Source organism: Euleptes europaea, chromosome 10, assembly GCF_029931775.1.
Source record: "Euleptes europaea isolate rEulEur1 chromosome 10, rEulEur1.hap1, whole genome shotgun sequence".
In the NCBI taxonomy this organism is placed as follows: Eukaryota; Metazoa; Chordata; class Lepidosauria; order Squamata; family Sphaerodactylidae; genus Euleptes; species Euleptes europaea.
The window spans coordinates 60776780-60803329 of record NC_079321.1 but is presented as its reverse complement, the minus strand read 5'-3'; the positions used below and the strand labels follow the sequence as shown (position 1 = coordinate 60803329).

General features: G+C 41.0%; 1 protein-coding gene across 3 annotated transcripts in view; it reads right to left on the bottom strand.

Annotated features, from left to right (window-relative positions):
- GRIK2 (glutamate ionotropic receptor kainate type subunit 2) overlaps positions 1–26550 on the bottom strand; it is a 662376-nt gene that overhangs the window by 301924 nt on the left and 333902 nt on the right. For all 3 annotated transcript variants that reach the window (XM_056856041.1, XM_056856040.1, XM_056856042.1), the window contains exons 7-8: positions 4720–4863; positions 1691–1798 (exon numbers count right to left, since the gene is read on the bottom strand). In XM_056856041.1, coding sequence (XP_056712019.1) covers positions 1691–1798; positions 4720–4863 — 252 coding nt within the window. The remainder of the gene's footprint in view (positions 1–1690; positions 1799–4719; positions 4864–26550) is intronic.

Genomic DNA, 26550 nt, shown 5'->3' with positions numbered 1-26550 from the left:
GGCATTGGGTTCTTAAAGCTACAGGTACTGCTTTTATTCTTTTGGAGGAGAATTAACCCACCCAATGTTTTGTTTTTTAACATTTCAGAATTTTTCTGCAAACCTGAGGCTTTTCTCTGGTGCGTAGAAAGATCTGTCTTGTTTGTTCATGACACCAGTCTCTGGATTTGAGTATCCAAGACAGGGCCATGTTGGGAGTTCTATCTGTCTGTCTGTCTTGTCTGAATAACTAGTGTTCGCTGGGTTAGCATCACAAATACTTTATTCTTTGTCTGCTAGCCGATATTTTACCATGGTGGTTCCCTCCCTATGTGCCCCCCCCATTCATTCACCCAGCACAGCTGACACCCAGTCACCCTCACAAGAGAAGCATTTTCCTTGGTTGTCTCATTGGCGTAGGGAAATGGTGAGGCTTCTCTCTCTAGTGTGCCAAAAAAACAAAGTGCACAAGTACACGCAGGGCCATAGTTGGGGCGGAGGAGGGCAGCTGCCGCTGCTGTGGCATGCAGAGAGGGCAGCAGAACTTCCTCTCCTACAGGAAGTGCAGGTTGGGTCGGAGGGGCTGCCCTCTCTGTATGCCATAGGGGCAGCGGCTGCCCCCCTCGCCCCAAGTTGAAGAAACAATGTGAAAAAAATGTGACAAGCATATAATTGTAAAAGGAGTTAGCAAAACAGATGATGTCAGCTTGTATCTCACACAGCAGGGGTGAGAGACTTTTGGCTCCTCGTTTTGAATCAGTGGCTGTTTTAAAACTGAATAAACAGGTTAACACAGATATGGTCTCATAAAGATCTAGTTGAAATGGAGCCTGGCTGCAATCCATATTTTACTATGTGTGTCAACTCCTTTTTGATGTTTCATGTATTTATACATTTATACTGTTTATTTTTCTGTGTATTTATACACTTGCTATTGGCATGTTGAATATTGTTTACAATTGTTATCGCTTGTCACATTTTTCCCTTATTGATGCTTCAGGCATTGTTTTCCATTTGTAGTTTTATAATACACCCTCATTTTTTATATACCTTCTTGTACCTATGTCCTTTGTTTTTTGTATTTCTTGAGGGTGTTTCTTCTAGTCTTCTGTAGTGTTTCAGCCTGGCCCATTGTTTTCCTGCCTGACTCTGAAAGCTCAGTATATTCATTTCTGTTAACTGCATTTACATGTTTTCATGCTGCTACATAGAAACCATAGTTCAATCCAGGCCATTCTAACAAAACACCAGCATGATAAACAATGTAAAGCAGCATATAACTCTAATGTAGATGATTTTCAATGGTGCATGACCTGCCCATGATGACTAGAAACAAGCAAGCAAAGCAGCTATTCAGCCAGCCACCATACTTCCAAGGCAGAAATGCAAAACTAATCAAAATGCTATTTGGTTTGAATCGTAAGCAAATTTTCATTCTTGATGTTCCAACTGTGTTTGCTTCTTTTATGCCACTGATGCACTATGTACTATTGATGTAAAAATAATGTTAAAGAGTGTATACATTTAATAGCAAGGTTTAACCCAAGGAAACCGAAACCGCATACAAAGACTCACAGGTCTGATTACACAACAGAGGCTCAAAAATGAAATGCAGATTTTTGTGGTGAAGCAGTGGAGCTGCAAAATATGGTTGCTTCTTGAAACGTTACATATAGGTCCCCGAGCAAACGGGCAAAAGTATTCCAAGTACCTTTTCAAGACCTTCCTCCTTGAGGCTAATCACATCTAAATCAAAATCTGTTCTCAAGCCATTGGTTTTGTTGAACGTTATCCTGCCAGTGAGGCCTTCCCAGTGAGCCTACGAAAGTAAAGGAGGGAGGGAAAAAATCATATTTAAGCAATGTGAGAAGAAAAAGAATAACATGATCCAAAATGGAAATATTAATAATTCATTAAGTTTAAATAATTTTCCTTGTGGCTGATTAAACAAAAATCCTATTCAGCTGATGGATTCTCAGCTTTTCATATATGTATATATACATATGAATTAAGTCAACTTTTCCCTTTAATCTTAACATACAGTTCTTTAATAGCTTTCCATTTTCACACACAAACAAAGACCACATCTTGTTCAGGCTGCTCAAAGGCTATTTGGGGGGGGGGGGTGTTTGTTTTTTTGGTTTAGTTCCTCTTTAGGGGGTGGGAATTTATTGCTGCCTTTGACGGTCTTGTAAATAAGGCCTCAGTTTTGTGATGCATTGAGTCACTTTGGTTCCCACTGTGGCAACACACACCAATGTGATATGCAACAGTGGATAGCACAATCCCTTGGTATCATTAATTCTTGTATGCAACACAATTCTGAAGATGGAAGGGCAAAACTGTGGTGCTCATTTCTGAGAACTGGAAATAAAGGTATGCATTTTGCACTACAATGGGGATGTGGTTGCTTTCTCTGTTCTAGTTGCAAGTGAGGGAGAAAATATCAATGCAAAGCAGGCAGGAAACTAGCAGGAAAAAAAGACAGATAGCTCAGCATTACCACTTTGAAGGTGCTTTTATGCACCATCAGTTCTTTATTATACAAAGGTTGCTGCTTGTCCATTTGCACAGCATGTACACCAAAGATCTTACCATTTACTTAAGTACTGTAGCATGTTACCACTGGCAGCAAGAAGATATTCTCCCTGAGACATTATTGATTCTATACAAACCCTGAGTTCTTGCTTACTTAGCTTTTCAGAAATAGAGGAGTTTTGTTTATTTATTTTGCATTTCCAACAGAGTACATTTTGACAACACCAAGGCTAGCCCGGCCGGGCCAGTATATTGCCACTGTCGCAACTGATCCAGTTCAAATGTGGGAATAACACACCTGCCCCAGAATCAAATGGCCAGTATAGTACTACTGAGACATATTTAGCCTGACAGGACTGAGGGGCTCAACTGTTGTTCACTTGTGCATGCAACAGAGTCAAAGCTGTGTCCCACAAGTTGTATCCAATAGTTCTTCTTTTTTTGCAGCCAACTTATGGCGACTCCGTAGGGTTTTCAAAGCAAAAGATGTTCAGAGGTGGTTTGCCATTGCCTGCCTAGTGCTTCTAGGCAAAAAAGGTGAAGGTAGTCTTCTGTGCAAGCCCCGGGTCATTACTGACCCATGGGGTTTACTAGGCTGACTATGTTTACATGGTGGTTTGCCATTACCTTCCCCGGTCATCTACACTTTACCCCCAGCAAGCTGAGTACTCATTTTACCAACCTCGGAAGGATGGAAGGCTGAGTCAACCCTGAGCTGGCTACCTGAAACCGACTTCCGTTGGGATCGAACTCAGGTTGTGAGCAGAGCTTTTGACTGCAGAACTGCAGCTTAGCACTGTGTACCACGGGGCTCATGCCTAGTTCTTCTACCTCACTGAGTCTCTCTGATCAGCTTCTGGAAAGACCCACTCCCCAAACCCAACAGTGGTCATGTATGCATGGGAGTTTTTCCTGAGCTGGACCCACACTGGCTGGACCCACACTTTCCATTTGGGTATCTCTGCACCAGCAGTCTCCAAACTCAAATCAAGTACTGCCCTTTAAATGCTGCTTTGTAATTTGCTTACTTTTCAGTGCTCACTGTGAGAGAACATTCCCCCTCCCAAAACCCAATTGCCACATAAAAAAGCATTTTAAGAACAAAAAAACAAAACAAAAAAAAAAAAACCACAGCAATCTGAAAGGAAGGGGGCAGGGGGAGAAATCCAATCCTCAGTTTTAAAAAGCCTTTCTTCTGTTCAGAAAGAGCTCTGAGGAAGCAAGAAACAGGAAGCATTTGAATCCCTGCCTCTTTGCAAGCTTTTTTTATTCTCTCCCTCTTCCCCCACATTGACACCAAGCCTAGGTTGGAATCCACAGCAATTTTGGTCGAGGACTACCTAGCGACCCCTAAATTGGCCATCAAGATCTCACAGCATCAGGAATAGACGTTGTTTCTATGATTTTATGGGTTTTAAACGCTCCATTTCTTATTTTTTTTGTCCAAACCTGGGGCTTCCCACTGGCTTGTAAAAAAACACCCCCTTTCTCTACATAGCAGCAGCAGCATTTATTCATTTATAAATCCATTGGTATTCCAATATTCATTTGGTTTGTCCACAAAGCCAGTGGGTAAGTTTTTAGTATTTCCATTTTTTTAAAAAAATGGAAGAACTGAGACTGAGATAGCAACAATTTTCCAAGGCCACCCTGGGAGCATAAACTGACTTGGGACTTGAACTCACTCTCCATCCCCCAGAATGAACCAATCTGTTTGCAGAACCTTAACGCTTCCAAGGATCGTGTTTGCTGTGACAATGTCACAGTTACATTTTAATAAATAAAGCCTTTAAGTTTATTTCGAAAACAATATATTACAGGTTATTTAAAAAGTAAATAACCTAAATCCGAAAATAAAGGTTTTAGCTTTGATTACACAGGAAGCTTTGATTACACGGGAAGCATACGGACACATTTCTGACTTAAAGGAGGGATGAAACTGCATTATGCAATTCTTACAATTTATCATTATGACTACTCAGAAATGATACCTCCCAGCAAAACATTTGCTGCTATTTATTTGTGACTCAGATTATTACAGCTTTTGTGCCTGTTTTTATACAATATTTCAGTGTGGACTGTCTGTGAACCTACATATTTATCTTAACCGAAAGACTCACTGCAAGAGGCATTGCAGATCTGAGTATCAACAGACGGAGGACACAAAAAGACAAGCTGGAGCATATTTTGTTAGCGACATACCTCTTTAATGAGATTCATAAAGCGGGTCCCAAAGCGCCAAGGCTTGTGCCGATTACACTGTAATGAACTGACAGTCATTTGTGGGAACTGCTGGACAGCCACCGACACCACATGAACGGCATCATACATTAAAGCAGCATCCGTCTGAAATTAGAAGGTAATCAACACTGTGAAAATGCCCCGTTGAAAGTGCATGACAGACAGCAGGCACAGGGAGGGAAACAAAGCCTTCTTGCATCTCGCTGTGAGATAGGTGGGAAGATTAATGTGACTTGCTGAAGAGAGCTTATTAAACAAAACAGAACTACTAAGAGATGGCTAAAAGTTACCATCACCTTGTCAGAGGCTGGCGTGTTGAAAACTCCAAAGGCTCCTCCCACCAACAAGCAGAGAAAGTTGAAGGAAAGAGGAACCACAGGCATATGAACACATGAAGCTGCCTTATACTGAGATCCTTGGTCCATCAAAGTCAGTATTGTCTGCTCAGACGGGCAACTGCTCTCCAGGGTCTCAGGGAGAGGTCTTTCACATCACCTACTTGTAGGGTTGCCAACTTCCAGGTACTACAGTTGCATAGTCAGTAGGTAATTATGTAAAAATTATTTTATTTGTGTAAATATTAGAAAGGTGTTTATTCTTACAGCAGCCAGACTAGCAGCACAATGCGTGATTGTACAGAACGACTAATTGACTCAGAGCGTGGAAGAGCAGTCTTATTCCTAAGGGAAAATAAATGCTAACTGGCAAGCTGAAGAAAGTTTGAAACATGTAAACTGGGATTGACCACATGTCCTTGCCATCTCCAGCCGAGGAGGTTCCCTTCCCATATCTTGGACCATATGGGCAACTGCTGATTCTCACTGAGTAATTTTCTCCAGCTTCGAAGATGTTTACTTTATAGGACGATGTCCTTGGTGTCATTTCGTAATGGACTTTTATTTTTACTGCATTTGCATGCAGAACTCGTTTCTACTATTTTGTAATGTTTGTATCAATCCTTTAGAGCGTTTGTATCAATCTTGAGCTGTATCAGTTTTGATGTCACAATACATTTAGGTTTAGTCAGATAGTCAGGCAATAGAATATTTGTTGTGATTGATTCTGTTTAAGAAAAATATAAAATTGAATACACAGTAAGTGATTGATGTTATTGGATGAGCCTACGTGCTATTTTTGATAACCTCCAGGTACTAGCTGGAGATCTGCTATTACAACTGATCTCCAGCCGATAGAGATCAGTTCACCTGCAGAAAATAGCCGCTTTGTCAATTGGACTCTATGGCATTGAAGTCCCTCCCCTCTCAAAACCCGCCCTCCTCAGGCTCCACCCCAAAAACCTCTTGCCAGTAGTGAAGAGGGACCTGGCAACCCTACCTACTTGCCTAGTCCTTTTAACTGGAGATACCACGGATTGAACCTGGGACCTTCTGCATGCCAAGCAGAGGCTCTACCACTGAGCCACAGCCCCACCCCAGGAAGAGCTGGGAAGGAAGAGCTGCTGGCAAATGATGACATGAGACAATTGAAAGTGGGTTCAACTAGCTTTTAGTTATTTAACATTATTGAAATCAGTTAAATGGCTTAGCTACATCAGTGCTTTTTGACGATTTGGAGGGCAGGCTGCACTAGGCATCCACCTGGTCTGACTTTTGGACAGATCCACCCTGGCTCCAAACTTAGCCGGTACGTCCACCAGCTTTCTTATCACTTCCTGCACAGCCATATTTGCAGAGAGGTGCCCAGCTTCATCCCTCCCTCCTGATGTGCCACAAGGCCCCTACCAGGTTCAAAAGATGTGGCACATCACCAAGGGCTCTCCTTCATAGCACACCCATCCATGAGGCATGTGATGGCCTGTTCCTGACACACACACCCATCACATCAGACATCTCAGGGTGCTTGCCGAGTAGCCCTTCTTATCCTGAGCAACTAGGGTTGCCAACCTCCAGGTACTAGCTGGAGATCTCCTGCTATTACAACTGATCTCCAGCAGATAGAGATCAGTTCTCCTGGAGAAAATGGCCACTTTGGCAATTGGAGTCCCTTCGCTCCCCAAACCCCACACTCCTCAGGCTCTGCCCCAAAAATCTCCCACCAGTGGCAAAGAGGGATCTGTCAACCCTATTAGCAACCTGCTCTGTTCTGGCCTAGTTGTTTCCTAACCGGTTTTACAACCAGCAACTTATTCTTCATAGTGTCTGAATACGGTCCCCTCCAGCTTTCTCAGCCTGTCAGTGATGTAGCCTTCAGAAATCTGTGTTGCCAGACACAGTTGTTAGTGCAATATACAGCCAGCTGCTACATCAGTTTCTGTACTCTACTCAAAATATTTCCTTAATTTTCCACCTTAAAATGCACGTTCAAAAAGTAATTGTGAAGAATCATTGCGGCACTCTTAACTGAGAAACTATAAGTTCATTATTAATCGGTTATATTACACAGCATATTAGACAATCTGTACATCCCTGCACATAGACCCACACATCCATGTGCAGACTCCATGCATATATTAGGTAATATGAAATATAAAATGCTGGAGAATATTATGATACCCAGAATGATACTCAGGCACAGAATGATACCCTGGCACAGCTTGCTATAAGACAAGCCCAAGGAATATGGCAATAGAACACCTCTGGTAGTCTCGTACAGCTCAGAACTCAAGCCAGTCCAACGTATTATTAACAATCTACAACCAATGCTGGATTGTGACACTTCCCTCACTAAGGCACCGGGGGGGGGGGCTTTCTTGCTTACAGTCAGCCTGCTAATCTAAAACAACTTCTCACCCGTGCACAGAGCCGGCTGGGCGCATACGCGAGTCGGCGTTCCCCACCCCGATGGCCTGCTGGGAGGCGGGTGGGGCATCAACACACAAATTGATTAAAACCACGCCTACAGCTTCTTGAAGGAAAATATCTCCATAACCCCATGGGGGGTATATTTGGAGGAGGGTGATTTAATTTGACAGCATTCAAAAAAACTGAACACAAAGGAAACCATGACGATGGTTATATAGTATGATGATCAATACTCTCTGAGGCAGTGCATTCCACCATCGAACAGCCCTCACCATCAGAAAGTTTTTCCTAATGTTTAGGTGGAATCGCTTTTCTCTTAGTTAAATCCATTACTCTGTAGCCTATTCTCTACAGCAACAGAGAACAAGCTAGTTCCCTCATCAACATGACATCCCTTCAAATATTTAAACATGGCTATCATGTCTCCCCTCAACCTTCTCTTCTCCAAACTAAACAAACCCAACTCCCTAAGTCTCTCCTCATAAGGCATGGATTCCAGACCTTTGACCATTCTGGTCGCCCTCTTCTGGACACACTCCAACTTGTCAACAACCTTCTTAAATTGTGGAGCCCAAAACTGGACACAGTATTCCAAGTGAGGTCTGACCAATGCAGAATACTACCGTATTTTTCACTCCATAGGACGCACCTTTCCATAGACGCACCTAGTTTTTAGAGGAGGAAAAGAAGAAAAAATCTTGTTTTCCTCCTCTAAAAACTTGTCTTATGGAGTGAATGCCAGCTGGGCACGTGCGCGTCGGGACGGCGTGAGCCACGTTCCCCACCCCAATGGCCAGCTGGGAGGCGGGCGAGGCTGCACAGAGAGAGCCGGCGCACGCGCCCAGCCGGCTGTGTGCGCCCCACCCACCTCCCAGCGGGCGGGGCGCACAGAGCCGGCTGGGCGCGTGCGCGTCAGGGCGGCGCGAGCTGGCGTTCCCCGCCCCGATGGCCAGCTGGGAGGCGGGCAGGGCGCACAGAGCCGGCTGGGTGCATGCGCCGGCTCGCTCACCTCCCAGCTGGCCGTCGGGGCGGGGAACGCCAGCTCGCGCCATCCCAACGCGCACACGCCCAGCCGGCATTCGCTCCATAAGACGCACGGACATTTCCCCTCACTTTTGAGGAGGAAAAAAGTGTGTCTTATGGAGCGAAAAATACAGTACTTCCCTTGATCTAGACACAATACTCCTATTGATGCAGCCCAGAATTGCATTGGCCTTCTTAGCCACCATATCACACTGTTGACTCATGTTCAGTTTGTGGTCCACTCCACTAAAACTCCCAGATCTCTTTCACATGTACTGTTGTCAAGCCAACACTCTCCCATCCTGTACCTGTGCCTTATGTTGTTTCTGCCTAGGTGAAGTACCTTACACTTCTCCCTATTGAAATCCATTTTATATGTACATCTGAATGTGTGCTTTAAACTCCACATTTATCCAGGAGTGGTTTCCAGTTTTATTTGAAAGTAAATGCATGTTGGGTCTTTCTTACAAATTGGTGTACATGCACATTATGTTCATTCACTGTAACATGTGAACAGGGCTATAGACTGCCACCATCATCATGCATATCTCCTTGCCCCAACTTCACAATCCTGGCAAATACTAGCAGGGCAATAGAAAACACACAACAAGATGGTAGGAATCAAGCCTAGTATACATTTCAATATGGCGTGGGTGGGGGAGAGATAACTTTCCATGAAGAACAGCTGTTTCGGGCAGCTTTCCCATGATAAGTATCATGTATGTTCCTGACTTTTTGTTCCAGAACTAAGAAATCAGTTTCCATAACCAAGGCCATGGATATGAACTCTGTGCTACCCATTCAAGATGTCTTAGTCAAGAAGAATCTGTTGTCGCTCCTCATTTATAAAATTAGTGAACTGTGAAATGAGTTCATTATTGATAGGAAACCTGGAAATTATCACAATTGTTGTAACACAATATAATACAGAATGAACCTCCACAGGTCCTTTCATGCAAATGAATCCCAACTCACTTTTGCATAAAAATGCAAAAGTGCTCTTTGCTATTACAGACTATAAAACTGGTGCTAAAAGAAAACATAAGTTTAGATGCAAATGAGTCTCCTGTGGTTGCATTTCAAAACGAAAACAGGGATAAATCTCAGGTTTGAAATAGCTATGAGAACAGCATCATGTAACCTCCGTATCATATAGTGTTACACTTATCCTTTAACTCCAGTCAAAACATCAGATGTCCCAAATGGTTTACTGATTTAAAACTTTAAAATGCTTTAAAGGCCAATTTGGTAGCTTCATAGCAGATAATATCATATATTCTAATAGTCAGCTGTGGCCACTTCTGCGGATAGTTAATTGTACAACTCAGAGTCATCTTGACAAAAAACAGACATTTCTTCCAACTGGCAGAAAAAAACTGAATAGTTACAAACCATGGAGAGAGGGGGGTTTAAATTCCCCCAAAAGACAGGAATTCTGTCTGTACATGTGCACAGGAGAAAAGAAGGAGCCGCTCCAGCACCAATGGCAGTCATGCCATAGCATCCTCTCAGGTTGGTGGGGAGGTGGACAAGGTTCTGCTGGAATTGCTGTTCCCCCCCAACTTCAGCCAGGTGGCAGCACTGTTGCGGGTGGACAGGAAGGGGAAGAGGACCAGGAGCCTCTGGCAAGCAAGCAGGGGAAGAGGGAATGAGTGGTGGTGACGCTGGAAACAGGCCAGCAAAGAAGTTGTAGAGAGCAGGGCAGGCAGCTTAGCAGACAGAGCAGTAGCAGCAGCAAGAAGGTAGGAGAAACAAAGAAGCTGAGAGAAGGCCTAGTGAGTTTTGTCCTATGAGCAAAGAGTCATCACAGCCAGGCGTGGCAGCAACCACTAGATGTCTTGATACTTATTTGCATGTAGGGTTGTGCAAAAAAAAAATCAGTAAATTTTGGGTTCAAGTTTATTGGGCCCAATTTTTTTCAGTAAACCCAAAATAAGCCGAATACCCATACTGGAAAATATGGGTGTTCGACTTATTTTCGGGTTTCCTGAAAAATTCAGGCCATTATAATCAATGGGGATTTTTTCCAAAGCTCCTGGGGTGAGCATTTTTGGAGTTAGAGTCCCCAAACTTGCAGCATGGCTTCAAGGGACTCTCCTTCGATGGTCAACAAAGTTTGGTGAACTTTGGGACAGGGGGTCTAATTTTATGAGCCCACAAAGAGGTCGCCCCCATCCTCCATGCATTTGCAAGTCAAGCTGCCCAGCTGTTTTCAGGTTGAGCATTGCCAAGGATTGGCATAAAGAGCTGATTCCAGGCTGGCACCTCAAAGTCTGAGGTCTGCCTTAGTTTCTGGGTCGCTTTGCATGATGTCCATACAAATTAGCTTCCAAAGGGAGGAAAAGGGCTTAAATGCAAGAGAAAAAAGGCATGGGAAACATTCCTTTTGGTGGCAAATGACATCCTGTGAACAGTACTTTATTGTGGTCATGAAAAATCTGATTCCAAGCGATGGTCATGGTGTGGGGAAATGAAGCCTCTACTCAGGGCAACCTTCTTTTGGAAAGTAGGTTTTCATGGGGGGGTTATATCAAAGCTTACTGTCCACAGGGGCTGTGTGAAGGAGATTGCTCAGCCATGTGGATAAAGAAATCACCTTCGAAAGCATGGTTGTGGCTGTTAAAGCCAGGTCTTTTAGTTGGAGGGTATATCCCTCCGGATGGAACTGGGTGAGCCCTGCTTTTTAAATAACCCCTTCAAAAGGGCCCCAACTATGGGTCCATAACAAAACCAGTCCTAAAAAAGAAAAAAAAGAAAAGAAAACACAGAGCCATGACTCTGAGCAAAGATGAATACCCGAACCTGAAAAGCTGAATATCTATTCAGCTTATTGTCGAAGGCTTTCACGGTCAGAGTTCATTGGTTCTTGTAGGTTATCCGGGCTGTGTAACCGTGGTCTTGGAATTTTCTTTCCTGACGTTTCGCCAGCAACTGTGGCAGGCATCTTCAGAGTAGTAACACTGAAGGACAGTGTCTCTCAGTGTCAAGGGTGTAGAAAGAGTAATATATAGTCAGAAAGGGGGTGGGTTTGAACTGAATATTGTCCTGCAAAAGTATTGTCCTGTAAGTATCAAGATTAGCACATTATCTTGATACTTACAGGACAATACTTTTGCAGGACAATACTCAGCTCAAACCCACCCCCTTTCTGACTATATATTACTCTTTCTACACCCTTGACACTGAGAGACACTGTCCTTCAGTGTTACTCCTCTGAAGATGCCTGCCACAGTTGCTGGCGAAACGTCAGGAAAGAAAATTCCAAGACCACGGTTACACAGCCCGGATAACCTACAAGAACCAATCTATTCAGCTTTTTCGTGAATTGCCTGTTTGGCTTTGGCTTTATTCTTGGGTTTTGGTATTTGGTAAACCCAAATCACAAAATTTACCAAAATGATGAATTTTGGATTTATTGATATGCACAACCCTACTTGCATGACTCAACTAGGCCTGGCTGCTTGCTATTCTTCAACAGTAGCCACCCTATGAAAGCCAGTGTGGTGTAGGAATTAGTGCTTCAGAGTAGGGGTTTGGAGACCCAGGTTTGAATCTGAAACCTTCAAAAATGTGTTATTTATTTATTTAATCATACTTATATCCCACCCTCCCTCCAACAGATGGGGCTCAGAGCAGCTTACATCATAAAATTCAACAATAATTTAAAAATCCCAGTAAGGCCCCATTAAAACTGATTTAAAAACAGCCAAGAATCTGAAAGACTATGGCAGCTCAAAAAGACTTCCACCTGTACTGAAGATGTCATACAATTAAAATCTAAGCCATGATTTGAAGTCTGAAATAGATGGCCTGGATGACAGTCTGGGAGGCCAGAAAGGGCACTGAGCAAAGAAAACAGGAAACAGGATGGACATCCAAGACTCAATCCAGCAGTTGTTTTTACAACCACTATATAATCGTCACTGTTCTCAGCCATAAGCCTGGCAGAACATCTCAGTCTTGCATGCCCTTCGAAACTGGGCCAGATCTTTCAAAGCCAGGGTCTCCTTGTACAGAGAGTTCCACCAGGTATGGGCCACAGCCAAAAAGGTTCTGGCCCTAGTTGAGGACAGCCAGGTAGACTATGGGCCAGCGGTCACCAGAAGGTTGCCGGAAGATAAACATAAAGCTCTCTGGGGGGTGTATAGGGGGAGGTGGTCCCGTAAATACCCTCATAAATACCATAACATTTAGGACTTTAAAGGTAAACACCAGTACCTTGAACTTGATCCGGAAATCAACCTGAAGCCAATGCAGCTGTCGGAACCCAGGATGTATATGCACCCTCCAAAGAGTCCTTGTGAGGACCTGTACAGCTACAGTTTGGACCAGCTGTAGCAGTCTCAAGGGCAGCCCTACATAAAGCAAGTTACAGTCTAATCTGGAGGTGACCATTGCATGGATTATTATTAGGGTTGTGCAAAAAATAATAATTGTAAACTTTGACTTTATTGGGCCTGATTTTTTTTTCAGTAAACCCAAAATAAGCTGAATACCCATACTGGTAAATATAGGTGTACGGGTTTACCAAAAAAATTCAGGCCCATTATAGTCTATGGAAAAAATTCAAAGCTCCTGTGGAGGTAGAGTTCCCAAATTTTCAGGGTAGCTTCAAGGGACTCTCCTTGCATTAACCTCAATATTTGGTGAAGATCGGGTCAGGGGTCCAATTTTATGAGGTCCCAAAGGGTTCCCCATTCCCCATAGGAAAACATTGCAAATTTCACACAAGAAGACATCAAACTGGCCAAAAATCCTCTCTCTAAATTCAACAATGGGAACGATGATGACAACAACAAAGCAATGCCTCCCCAAACAATCAAATCACCCCTTTCTTTTATATAAAAGTCTGCAAGATCTGAAGATCTGAAAACTCCAGAATTCAAACGATGCAACTTTAAAACAGCAAGCAGTGGAGAAACAGAAGCAAGCACCCCCCAATAATCAAATCACCCTCCCGCCACCATCACCAACCAACAGGCCAAGGCCTGCTGGCTTCTAGCAAAATTTAGAAAATAAGCTCCAAATGCAACAACTGGTTCAAAAGGAAAATTATGATATCTCAAACCCTTCAATGTCTTCTCCTCCAGGCAGCAGGCAGGAAGGAATCCAACCTAAGCAGCAGGTTGTAATCCAGCAGCTAAGGATGACGCACCAGGATCCAGGATTGCAGAGGAAGAATCAAGAAGCAAGAGCTAAAGCCAAGCTATGCCATTGGCCACATGGGAAGCTCCGGTGAGCCTTCCTATTGGCCACTCCAACATGCCTGCTCCCTCCCTCCTGCTGCCCTGGAAACCAGCCAGGGGGCAGGAGTATGAAGGAGATACCTCTCCTTTAAACACAACAAGGGCAACAAAATGGAGACTCTACAGAAGGCAAATAGCCAAAGCCTGAAAAGCTGAACATCTATTTGGCTTTTTTGGGAATCACATATTCGGCTTCAGGCAGATTCCCAGATTTTGATATTTGGCAAACCTGAAACCCGAATATTGCCAAAATGGCTAATTTCGGGTTTATTTTCAGTTCAGGTATATCTATATGCACAACGCTAATCACTATGGCTAGGCCAGGGCATTGAAACAATACAAAACAGAGGAGCTGTTCTCTGTGCTTGCACACACAATGCACCCTGCCAGCATCTACCCTCCTCCCTGCTTCCCCAACTGCTGGCTCAGTCAGCGTATGGCTTCCTCCATTGCTGGCCTACCCAGACCTGGATCAGCTTCCCCCATTGCTGGCATGGCTTCCCCCCTTGTACCTAGAGCCGGCTAGGCTTTCCCCATTGCCAGAGCAGCCAAGGCTGGGGGCAGGCAGGGGGACGGTGTGCAGGGAACCAACCCGACCAAGGCTGGGGGAGGATGGGCAGACAGCCATGCAAGGCTCCTACCTGTCCATCTTCAGAACTTCCCCAAAGAAAATAGATAGACCCTTCAACAGATAGTCAAGGATGCCAGACAGAGGGTGGGTCCAAGAGCTCTCTGGCTCAGACAGATTGTGGGATGGGGGCATCTGGAAGGAAAGGATGGCCAGTGGCTGCATGAGGGAGAGAATGGCAGAGTTGTCAGCAGGCAGGATCCAAATGACAGAGGAAGATAAAGTAATGGGGAGGAGGAAGAAAGAGTAATAGGGGCGGGGGAAGGAGAAAGACAAAAAGAGAGGAGTCACAGTAGGAAGGAAGGAAAAAGAGAGACAGAAGTAACAGAGACATGCAAAGTAAGAAGAGCTGGGGGAGGGAGAGAGATGGGGAGACTGAGAAAAGGAGTGGTGGGAGAACAGAGTAAGAAAAGGTATGGGAATAGCACAGCCACTCCCACAAGTTCCTTGCATATCCCCACTTGTATAATTCAAGATCTGCAACACTGCACCAAGATGTGCAACACTGTACAGATTCTGTGTATCAAGTCTCTTTACACAATTCTGACAGGTAATACTAGCATTGTGTTTGTGTGTTAAGTGCCATCACATCACTTCTGACTTATGGTAATCTTATGAAATAATGTCCTCCAAACCATCCTATCATTAACAGCCTTGTTCAGGTTTTTCAAACTGAGGGCCATGGTTCCCTTTATAGGGTCAATCCATCTCACGTTGGGTCTTCCCTCTTTTCTTGCTGCCTTCAACTTTTCCTAGCATTGTTTTCTTTTCCAGTGGGTCTGGTCTTTTCCTGATGTGACCAAAGTAAGATATCCTCAATTTGATCATTTTAACATCTAGGGAGAGTTCAAGGGTTGATTTAATTTAAAACTTATTTGTCTTTTTGGCAGTCCACAGTATCTGTAAAACTACTCCAACACCACATTTCAAATATTGATATTGGGGTGGGACAATGGGCTGTGTCTGTGAAGACCACCCCCCTCCCAGCCATTCAAAATGTTATTGACATGCATATTTCCTGGGCTTCAACACACATTCAAGCTTATCTTTGTTATCCATAGGACAAGTATTTTCTTTTTTTAAAAGAAGAAAGTAAATTTCTCAGAGCCAAACTAGATTAGACAGAGATCACAGTTCTGGTGTCTTTTAAAAGTAAATTTCACATGTTTAGGGTCCCAGTTCAGATTGGCTCACCATGAAGAAAGGAGCCAATATGTTATTAATTCAATACTAGCCACACTGTTTCAAATGTTTACCAAAGGAACTGAGAGCAGTGAAAAGGCCACCATTTTTCACATAAAGGATCTAGGCTTAGTCTGTAATAAAAATGCACTACTGCCAACATGCATTAAAATAGAGAAACCAAGACATAATTTAACTAATTTGTTTTTTCCTGCTTGCAAATAAAACTAATAAAATCAGATGCAGGAACAGAAATCAAACTGACAATGAAAAGCTTTTAGCTTTTTTTTTTTTTTAAGATGCAGCTTTCTGCTCAAATGGATTAAAAGCTTTAAAAAGAGGAAAAACAGCTGACATGGTGACCCCATAGGGTTTTCAAGGCAAGAGGCTAACAGAAATGGTTTGCCATTGGCTGCCTCTATGTTGCATCCCTGGACTTTCTTGGTAGTCTCCCATCCAAATACTAACCAGGGCTGACCCTGCTTAGTTTCCAAAATCAGACAAGATTGGGTTAGCCTGGGGTATCCAGGTCAGGTGAGTTATAAGCAGACTCTCAAAAGGTTTAGCAAGACATATGGGTAATTTCAAGGATAATCCACACTATATATATTTTAAAATGAGGAATAATTCTATAATTTATTGTATTGTACTGTCAATTCCATACATGCAGTTATGTGGACATGAGGAATTTGGAGCCAGGAGAGGTCTGGTTATTTCTAAAAAGCAGGAGCAAAAGGATGCACCCTCTTCCACACAAAGTTACTGGTACCACACCTTTCTATCTTTCTGCATCAGACAGAAGGCATAAACAGTAAAAACAGCCCTTTCCCGACATTATGCTCCTGATGCTGTGACCATGCATACATAACGAACACACCACACACAATGCTCCAGATATGTGTGATCACCGTTTCTTCTGAAACAGGCAAAGTGGATTTTCCTACTCTTGAGGACATTTCTGTCATCCTGGGGCACCTTGGTGTGCTCTATCTTCTTACCAAATGATAAGAAACAAAAGTGATTTTGAACCGAGAGCTGCGACCCAGGATATGTTCAAGAACAAATTACCTAAACAAACTTGCAAACTAGTTAATTTTGGATAAGTGAGGATTCCAAAATTATCTTCATCTAAATTTCTCTTGACCCTTTGAAGTTCTGTATTGCCATGTATTTTTAATGAAATGGAGCACATGAGTTGTTTCATTTTTGAATTTCTGAGTATTGTATAAAATGCTGTGCATTCATAGTTTGCTACAACCAGAAGTAATTTATTTAGTTTATCCCCCGCCCCTTAGGATTGGAGCTAGTTTCCACCAATTCCCACTTACTATTGCAGATGCCTCCCATGTCATTTCTCAGGGTCCTCTCTTCCCTATGAGTATCATTTTGTGGAGATCAATGAACTACAGTAGGAAAGAGGAGGCAGGAAAGTTCCATTCTGCTGATGGAAAATTTAGTCTGGAGCCAACGGTTACCCTAGTAGCACCTATACATTCATTCCTAAAACAATGCACAATGCAATACTGGGATTTTTGTGTGTGGTGTGTGTTACCAACGTGCTGTGGAAATGAATGTTCCACAATATACCCAATGCTCGGATACATACTTTCACATTAGTGGAACAACTTTATGAGGTTGTCTGCCTCCCTTCACATACTGAATAGCTAACACCCAGTGTCACAACCTTTTTCACTCGCACAGAGTACCTACCAACCTCCCCAACCTCTCTCCCACAGGTTCAGTGTTATGGGTAGGGGGGGAGAAGAAGGAGGAGGAGAAGAAGAGTTGGTTTTATATGCCGACTTTCTCTACCAGTTAAGGAAGAATCAAACTGGCTTACAATCCCATCCCCTCCCCCTCCCCACAACAGACAACCTGTGAAGTAGGTGAGGCTGAGAAAGTGTGACTAGCTGAAGGTCGCCCAGCTGGCTTCATGTGAAGGAATGGGGAAACAAATCTAGTTCACCAGATTAGCATCCGCCACTCATGTGGAGGAATGGGAATCAAACTTGGTTCTCCAGATCAGAATCCACCGCTCTAAACCACTGCTTTTAACCACTATGCCACACTGGTTAGGCAGTCACACATCACTTCTCATCTTGCCTCTTTTAAAATAGAGAGCCATGACCGTTTCACATACCAGGTCCTCCCTCTTACACACAGAGACATCAACAGATAGAGTAGCCCAGTCCTCTTTAATAACCATCCCTCTTCCAGATACTGCACTGAGCTTATGGGGTTGAATAGCCAAATACTGTTTCATTCACATGCTGCCATCATTTATTCATATCCTAAAATATATATAGACCAAAATCTTAGCTTGTGTGTGTGTGTGTGTGTGTGTGTTTCTTTCCCTGAGACAACCAGCCTACAGGGTTAAACAAAAAGTTAATTGCTGACCCAGGGACAATGTGGGAATGGAGATGGGAGGTGTTACTGAACCATAAAATAACTTGCTGTTTGGATGAAATGGCCAATTTTTATTGGCAAAAGCTGAAGATACCTTGGCGTAGCATGACATCAGGTACAGGACCATTGACCGGCCCAAATACGGTAGATGTGACACACCTGCTCCCGGTGTGCCCACTGGGAGCCCAGAGGGATTTATTTAGGCATGAGCCACTAGATGTTCCACACCACTTGGAAGGAGGCATCTAGACAGCCCCCGAGCTGGGCATGCCCCTTCCCCATGCCTCCTCCAAAATCCCTTATTGGGATCCCCATTGCTGAGAAAGGGGGGGCACAGGCCGACTTTCTCCAAATGTATCAGAACGAAACATGGCCTCTTGCTGATAAGGTTTGTCACAGTGATGTACAATTATGCCGTCAAGAAAACTACTGCTTTTCTTTCCACCTTCTCCCTCCCGTGTCAGCAAAACAAGTTCCCGGGTGAGTCCGGGAACCTGGCCCTTTTATTTCTGGTTTGAACATTACATTGGAGAGATCAGGTACCAGTTACAAAGTTTCTTTTCAATTGAACTTTTGAACTGTTTCCCTATCCCAGCATTTGGCATCCTTTGTTACAAACTGACCTTTTTAATATAACTTAAAGCTGCTCTTCTTCACTCAACCAGACTCACTCCCAGATGACCTACCTGCTGTTCTTCCACTGACTTCCTTATCAACATTCCGTCAGCTCCCATGGCCACACTTAGGTAGAGTTGGAACCTAACCTGTCCATCATATCCAAATTGTTAATTTTCAAAGCTAATATTTTATATTCAAAATAACAAAAACTATATTTTTACCAAAAGTATTAGAAAACCAATATAAACTAGTGTCCTAAAATGGAAAGGAAAACATCTAACATTAATCATTCACTCATGATTGGGATTATTTTCCTACCCCTAAAACATATGTCAGTGGCGAGGTAAATGTTCTCCAGTGAAAGTCCATTGTTTAAGCCAACCTACTGGCAACTATAGCGCACCACTGGATCAGTTTTCCATTGCAAAAAGTGATGTGACATTTATTACTCTGATAGGTTACACTGCTTGGGGTAAGAAAGTACTCCAATGATAAAATCAATAGGTTTCTGGGGATGTTTTATGTCCCAGGTGTTTTGTTGTTTAGAGAAAGAAAATAGTAAGTTGTTAAGTAGCTGTATTTTACAGACATTGTTTACAAATGTACAGGTGAAAATGTTCTACAAGGACTAAGTTGTACAGCCACTTCAGCATGCAATTTGTAAAAAAAAAAGTGCAAACAGGGTGGAATTCCCCCCCCCCCAGCTGATCTACACAATTCATATTACTTCAGGGAATTTCCAGTGATGTTAAGCATCGCTGAGTAGCTTTAAGACGCTGAAAATATAACCTGTATGCTGAGATATTTATTGTATGTTTCACAAGCCCAAACATGACATTACTTTATGATGGGTGCTTATTTCAGGTTAGTTTCCAATCTATAAATTCAAAATAATTTACCTTCCTCAGAGCAAAAATTCTACTGTAACTGTCACCATGGTGGGAAAGAACAGATTCTTTTGACCCTTAATCTACAAATTCCAAAATGTTATTCAATTATGTAGAAGAACTCTCCATTACTTCAGAAGAAGAAAAAACCGAAAAAGGCAGACATAATTAAGAACCAGCTGGAAAGCTGATAAAAAGCACACTGCTTTTCAATTAAAATATTAATTTGGTAAAAGTTTTTTTCGTTAATTGATTTTCCCTAATAAAAATGTCTCTCATGAGATACAAAGATTTTTATTTAAAAGATGGACTATTTAAGTGTTATTAGGAAGGTTTTCTAAATAGAAAGTGTGGCTACACTCTATCAACTGGACAGATATTTTTTTAATAATTAGGGTCTTTTTCAGGTTTACATAGCTGTTTAAATTTATTAATCCCAACTTCAGATATGGAAAATGGGAATTATACATTGAAAGTAACAGTACATTCCCAAGTACCAGGCCATTCTATTATTTGCACAACTTCACAGCAAAATAGATTTATGAAAGCACACAATGTTTTTTTTTAAAGGTGTTGACAGAAGGTTAGTATAAAACACCGACTCTTTATTCTGTGGATCAGAACATTAAGCATTTCCCTCACTATTTAGTGGTTTGGACTGCTTCCACAGAGTTAGGAAAATGCTACAATTTTGGCCGCATTCACGTGATGCTGTGATCTAATTGTCATCCAGTCACCCTTTTCTCTACTTGGTATACTCTTTCCCAAACCTGGTTTCTCCAACCTTTTCTGGGATAACAGAAGTCCAAGCACATTATCAGGTGGCTTGAAACAGAAGGTATGCATTATTCAAGGTCCACCCACATCACTGCCATTTCACTTTTCCTCCAGACACCATTTTCCCGGCCAAGTTTACTAGAGGACTATTCAGGATTTTTTTTTTAATGATAATTACTAGGTCATTATGGTGTTATAACAATATACTGGCCACACTTTGCTAGTTCCTCTGAATTCCAAGTTTTTGTTTAAAAAAATCATGTTATTGAATTATGTGGAGGGATTCACCATTGCTTCAGAAAAAGAGTGAAAAAAGAGGACTTCCGGTAACGAGCTGGTTCCAAGCACACGTCCCTGGGAGAGCTCCCAAGGGAATCCAAGAAATGCTTAGAATTGGAGTGTTTTTTAGCACACCAACCCAGTCCTAAATAGTGGACTGGGATCCAGGAATTCCTCTGCAGCCCGAAGAAAGCAGTGTGACTCCCATACTCCCCGAGGGAGCTTTTTTAAGTTCCCCGGGGGTGTGGATGTTGTCCTGCTAGGCATCGAGGGGAGAAGGCATTGCCACGAGCATTCTTTGGCTTTAGGCTTGGACCTCTATTACCTATAACCAACTTATGAACTACTTAATGAGGAAATACCTCACCCCCCCCCCGAAATCTATGTAACAAGGATACTTTTGATCTTACCGGGAAGAGAAGGCTGACTTGGCTGACAGAAATAACTGCTCCCCCCCATCATACAAAACTCTTTTCATTAAGATAAGATTTCAGATAAAGTGGCAAGGACTCTATCAAGTAGATCTGTGAGTAGACTAAACAATTGACTTTCTGATGGACATGACAAGCACCAATCAGACTCTGTGACATTTGAGAAGAAAGGAGAAATAAAACCCTCCCTCCCCTTGGTCACATTACCTTTTCCAGGCTGGGAAGGTCCTCCTGCCATGTTTTTAAAAATTCATCTTGAAGCACAGGAAGACCTCTAGGAATATTATTGCTTTGCAGCAAGCCTGCTGACAACGGGGAGAATGGAAGTAAAGAAGCAAGCAGGACCGGAAGCGAACCCCTTGGGTGCATCAACTAGAAGGTTTGCCATTGAAAACTACAAAAAGGGGACGATGGAAGGTCCGCAGCTCCACTGTTTCCGGCTAACTTCCTACTTCCTGATTCATGCCGACCTAGAGCGTCTATAAGAACTCGTTTTTAAAAAACTATTTTTTACCTATTTCTTGAAAACTATTTTTTACCTATTTCTTGAAGGTTTTTTACAAAAACATCTTAGCGACTATGCTCAGCACGAACTACTAGTCTACCCACATCTTGGGAAAGCATTGTTTTAAGACCTGCCAAAATAACTAAAAATAAGGCATCGACCTTAAATGTCATCAACTCGTCAAAGATCTGGATCATTACATACAGTATCACCTGCAATATCTAAATCCAAAGAACCCTCACAAGAAGCAAATATGGAGAAAAAAATTCAAGATATGTTTGCTAAGCAAAATGAGACTTTTGTAAAACAGCATGAACAGCTGTCAAAGCAACAGGAGCTGATGTCAAAGCAAATGGAACAAATGACTACTATGATGACCTCTTTAACTCAGACATTGAATCAGAAAATGAATGAGGTGACAGAAGATCTTAAAGAAGTGAAAACCCAAGTTAATACAATTAAAACAGATGTGAAGACATTAGATGGATCTTTAAAGAAAGTGATGGAAGATCAGAAAGATTTCAAGAGGAAGGTGGATAGCAATGAAAGACAAATAGATGCAATTTTGGTTCAGGAGGATACAGTGAAGGACCAATTGGCTATGATGGACATGAAAACCAGAGAATCTAACCTGCGTCTACGCAATCGTCATGAAGATTCAGGGAACACCAGAGATGCACTGATAAGGAACCTGGCAGAGTTAACCCAAATTGATGAACAGGAATTGGACCATGCAGTGAATAAAATTTACAGGATTCCCCTACCGGCAAGACTGAAGAAAACCAAACCAAGAGATGTGATGATCACCTTCTACAATATCAGGATGAAGGATGCAATTATGAAACTTCACTATGACAAACCAATGATGGTAGGGGAAACAACCTTGATAATACTTAAAGACATACCTAGACATTTAATGGCTAAAAGGAACATCTTCAAAGACTTTACTGCAACATTACGGAAAAATGGAATAAAATATAGATGGATACTGCCACAAGCGTTAACCTTCATGTATAGGGGAGTAAGAACAACTATTACTTCACTACAAGATGTTGGAAAGTTCCTGAGAAAGTACAAAAGAGATTTTGTGGATGTTCCATCTGAGGGACAAGAAGAGGAAGAAGAAGAACAAGATCTCTCACTGAAGGGAGCAACTGGAGAAACTAGATTATAAGACTACTATATTATATCAGAGAATCACCATGGCTAAAGTAATTTCATGGAATGTTAATGGTTTGAATAAAAAAATAAAAAGAGAAAGGATCTTTAAATTTTTACAAAAACAAAAATATACATTAATCTGTCTACAAGAAACTCACATCTCAAAAAAAGACAGAAAATACTTGGAACGGAAATTATTGGGTCAAGCGTTCATTATGTCTTCTAAAACTAAAGGAGTAGTCATTTATGCACATGCCAGTTTGAGCCCTGAATTAGTATATAAAGATGAAGAAGGTTGCATACTGATAATAAGAACAAAAATCATGGGTAAAAAAACATTGGAGGTAGGAACTTATGCACCTAACGAAGGGAAGGCCAAATTTTATGAACAATTGCATGAGATTCTACTTCAGTATGCTCAAGAACAGATTTTAATGATGGGAGATTTTAATGGAATAACCTCCCCACTTTTGGATAAAAAAACTCAAGCTAAAAGTGAAAAGGAAGGAACCCTACCAAAGACATTTTTTTCAAATGATGGTTGATTTGGACTTACAGGATATTTGGAGAACAATGAATATGACGGCTAAATAATTTACTTTTTATTCGGCAAGAAATGAGTCACACTCTAGGATAGACATGATTTGGGCAAGTAAATTTATTTTTACTCAACTGCGTAAAATACATATTTTACCAAGAACTTTCTCTGATCATAACCCAATCTCTTTTGAGTGGAATAATCGACAAGCATTTAGATGGAAATTGAATGATAAACTTTTGAAAGACCAGAAAGTGTTGGAGGAATGATCTGTTTTGATTAAGGATTATTTTGAGATCAACATGAATGGAGAAACCACCTTAAATACAGTTTGGGATGCTTTTAAAGTGGTGGTTAGAGGATTTATGATCCAGAAAAATGTGACATGGAGGAAGCAGCAGTTACAGATGACAAATACTATACTTTGGGATTTACAAAAACTTGAACAAGATTTGGTTCTGGAATTACAAGAAGATCAAAAAGGTAATATTTTGGGGAAGATAAATGCTCTTAAACATCAATTAAATATGGTCGTTTCTGAAGAAATGAATAAAAATTTGAAATATGCAAAACAAAGATATTTTGAACAGGCAAATAAACCTGGCAACTCAACTTCAGGATTCTTTTCAAAAACGTATTTTGGCCAAATAACAAACAATAAATGGACCTGTTTATACAACAACAGACATTCAAAAAGAATTTGTCTCCTTTTATACCAAGTTATATCAAAAAGATGAAATATCAATCAAAAAGATGGGGGGGAAATTACATTCTACAAACATTAAAAAATTATCATCAGCCCAACAGAAACATCTTGATGAATCAATAACGTTAGAAGAATTAGAAGAAGCTTTTAATAAACAAAAAACAGATAAAACTGCAGGACCAGATTGAATAACCGCTTTGTTTTAGCATCCTTTTAAACTTCATTTGATGAAACCGTTTTTGATGCTTTGTAATTCAATAATGGAAACGGGAACAATACCAGAAACATGGTCACATGCTTTTATCTCATTAATTCATAAGTCTGGAAGAGACCCTAAAAAAGTAACTAACTATAGACCTATTTCATTACTTAATGTGGATTACAAAATTTATGCTTCAGTTTTATCATCTAGAATCAAAAAACTGACTAAAGATTTGATACATGAGGACCAAGCAGGCTTTGTTCCGGGAAGACAAATAAATGACAATGTTAGAGTTCTTTTAGATGCTTTGGATTACTATGAACAGAACATTCAACATAAAGCAGCTTTTGTCTTCCTAGATGCAGAAAAGGCTTTCATATGGTTTCTTGGGATTTTATGAAAAAGACTTTGGAAGTGATGAACTTTGGAGAAAAATTCAGACGAGGTATAGATGCTATATATACTAAACAGCAAGCATAAATATTGGTTAATGAATCAATGTCAGGAGAATGTAATATACAGAAAGGGACAAGACAAGGATGTCCACTTTCCCCTTTACTTTTTATTTTGGTCTTGGAGTCCCTATGCTGTAAGATTCGTGAATCAAAAGACTTAAAAGGATTAAAAATAAACAAACAGGAATATAAACTGAGGGCATTTGCTGATGACCTATTACTGTTTCTAGATGATCCCAATCAATCTGTGATTAACTTGAAAGAGATACTGGACTCTTACGGTAAAGTTTCGGGATTTAAAATTAATAAAGAGAAAACACAAACGATTTTTAAGAATGTTTCTGGCTTAGAACAACAGAATTTTATTGCAACGACAAACTGGCAGAAAGCGACTAAAGTGAAATACTTGGGAATTTGGATTTCTACAAAAAATGTGGATATGATTATTAAGAATTATATTAAACTGTGGGAAGAAATAAAGAAAGATATGTCAATTTGGACAAATAAGAATTTATCCCTGTTAGGCCGCATTTCTACAATACAAATGAATGTACTACCAAGATTATTATTCTTGTTTCAGAATTTTCCTATTACATCTCAAGTAAAGTACTTCAATACCTGGAAAAAAGACTTAATGAACTTTATTTGGCAAGGCAAGAAACCAAGGATTGCATACAAATACCTGATTGATTTGAAAGAGAGGTGGATTAGCACTCCCTAACTTTAAACTATATGCTGAAGCAGCTGCTTTAGTATGGTTGAAAGATTGGATGGATTTAAATAATACTCGTTTACTGGATTTGGAGGGGTATGAAAATAGAAGTGGATGGCATGGTTATCTGTGGTACAATAAAATTAAAACTCATGCATCATTTCAGCAACACATGGTTAAATCATCCCTCTATAGGATATGGACCAGATACAAACATTTATTAGAAGTAAAACCCCTGCTATAGATCTCATCACAAGAAATGTTAACCTTACGCCCACTAAGACCTACTCAATTTGTAACTTACCAGGATCTTTTGAAATGGGAAGGTACAAAATGTTCACTTAAGGAATATGAAGAAGGATTTATTATCTTGGTTCCAGTATCACCAAATAAACTTGGTTTTCTTACAAGATTTGAAAACAGGATTCTCAAAGACTAAATCAACTTTACAAAAACTTTTACTGGATACAAATGATCATCTTATATTCAAGATGTATAAATTACTGCTAGAGCTTTACTGTGAACAAGAACGAATAAAACCTACCATGATTAGTTGGGCACAAATGTTGGGACATGATATAATGTTGCAAAAATGGGAAAGGTTATGGACAAAAGATTTGAAACGTATATCTTCACAATTACTAAGAGAAAATGTATACAAAATGATGTTTAAATGGTATTTAACACCGAAGAAATAAGCAAAATAATTTCCCTCAATGTCACTTAAGTGTTGGAAATGTAACAAAGAAGTAGGATCTTTTCATCATATTTGGTGGACCTGTGAAAAAGCTAAGAAATTTTGGGAGATGATACACATTGAAATAAGGAGGATTTTACAACAAAATATCTCTAAAACACCTGAAATGATGCTATTAAGTATGATACCAGACACTATTTTCACTCATCGAACTTTTTTGATATATGCCACCACAGCTGCTCGAGTGATATATGCAGCTAAATGGAAGACTGACGAGATACCGACCAAAAAAGACTGGATAAATAAGATGCTAAAATTGACAGATGGCGAAACTTACAGCTTTGATAAATCAGACTGATAACGTACAATTTTGGGGGGAATGGGAGGCGTGGAGAATTTACTGTGAAAATCAATTCGTAATGGGTTCATTTAAAGGATATTCTTTGATTTAATCTCTTATATATACTTTGTACTATGGTTATATTAAGGTATTTAATTAACACATTTTTACCAAGATAAGATACCTATATATTAATTAAATGATATGAGGATTAATTTTGTTTGCAAAAGTATA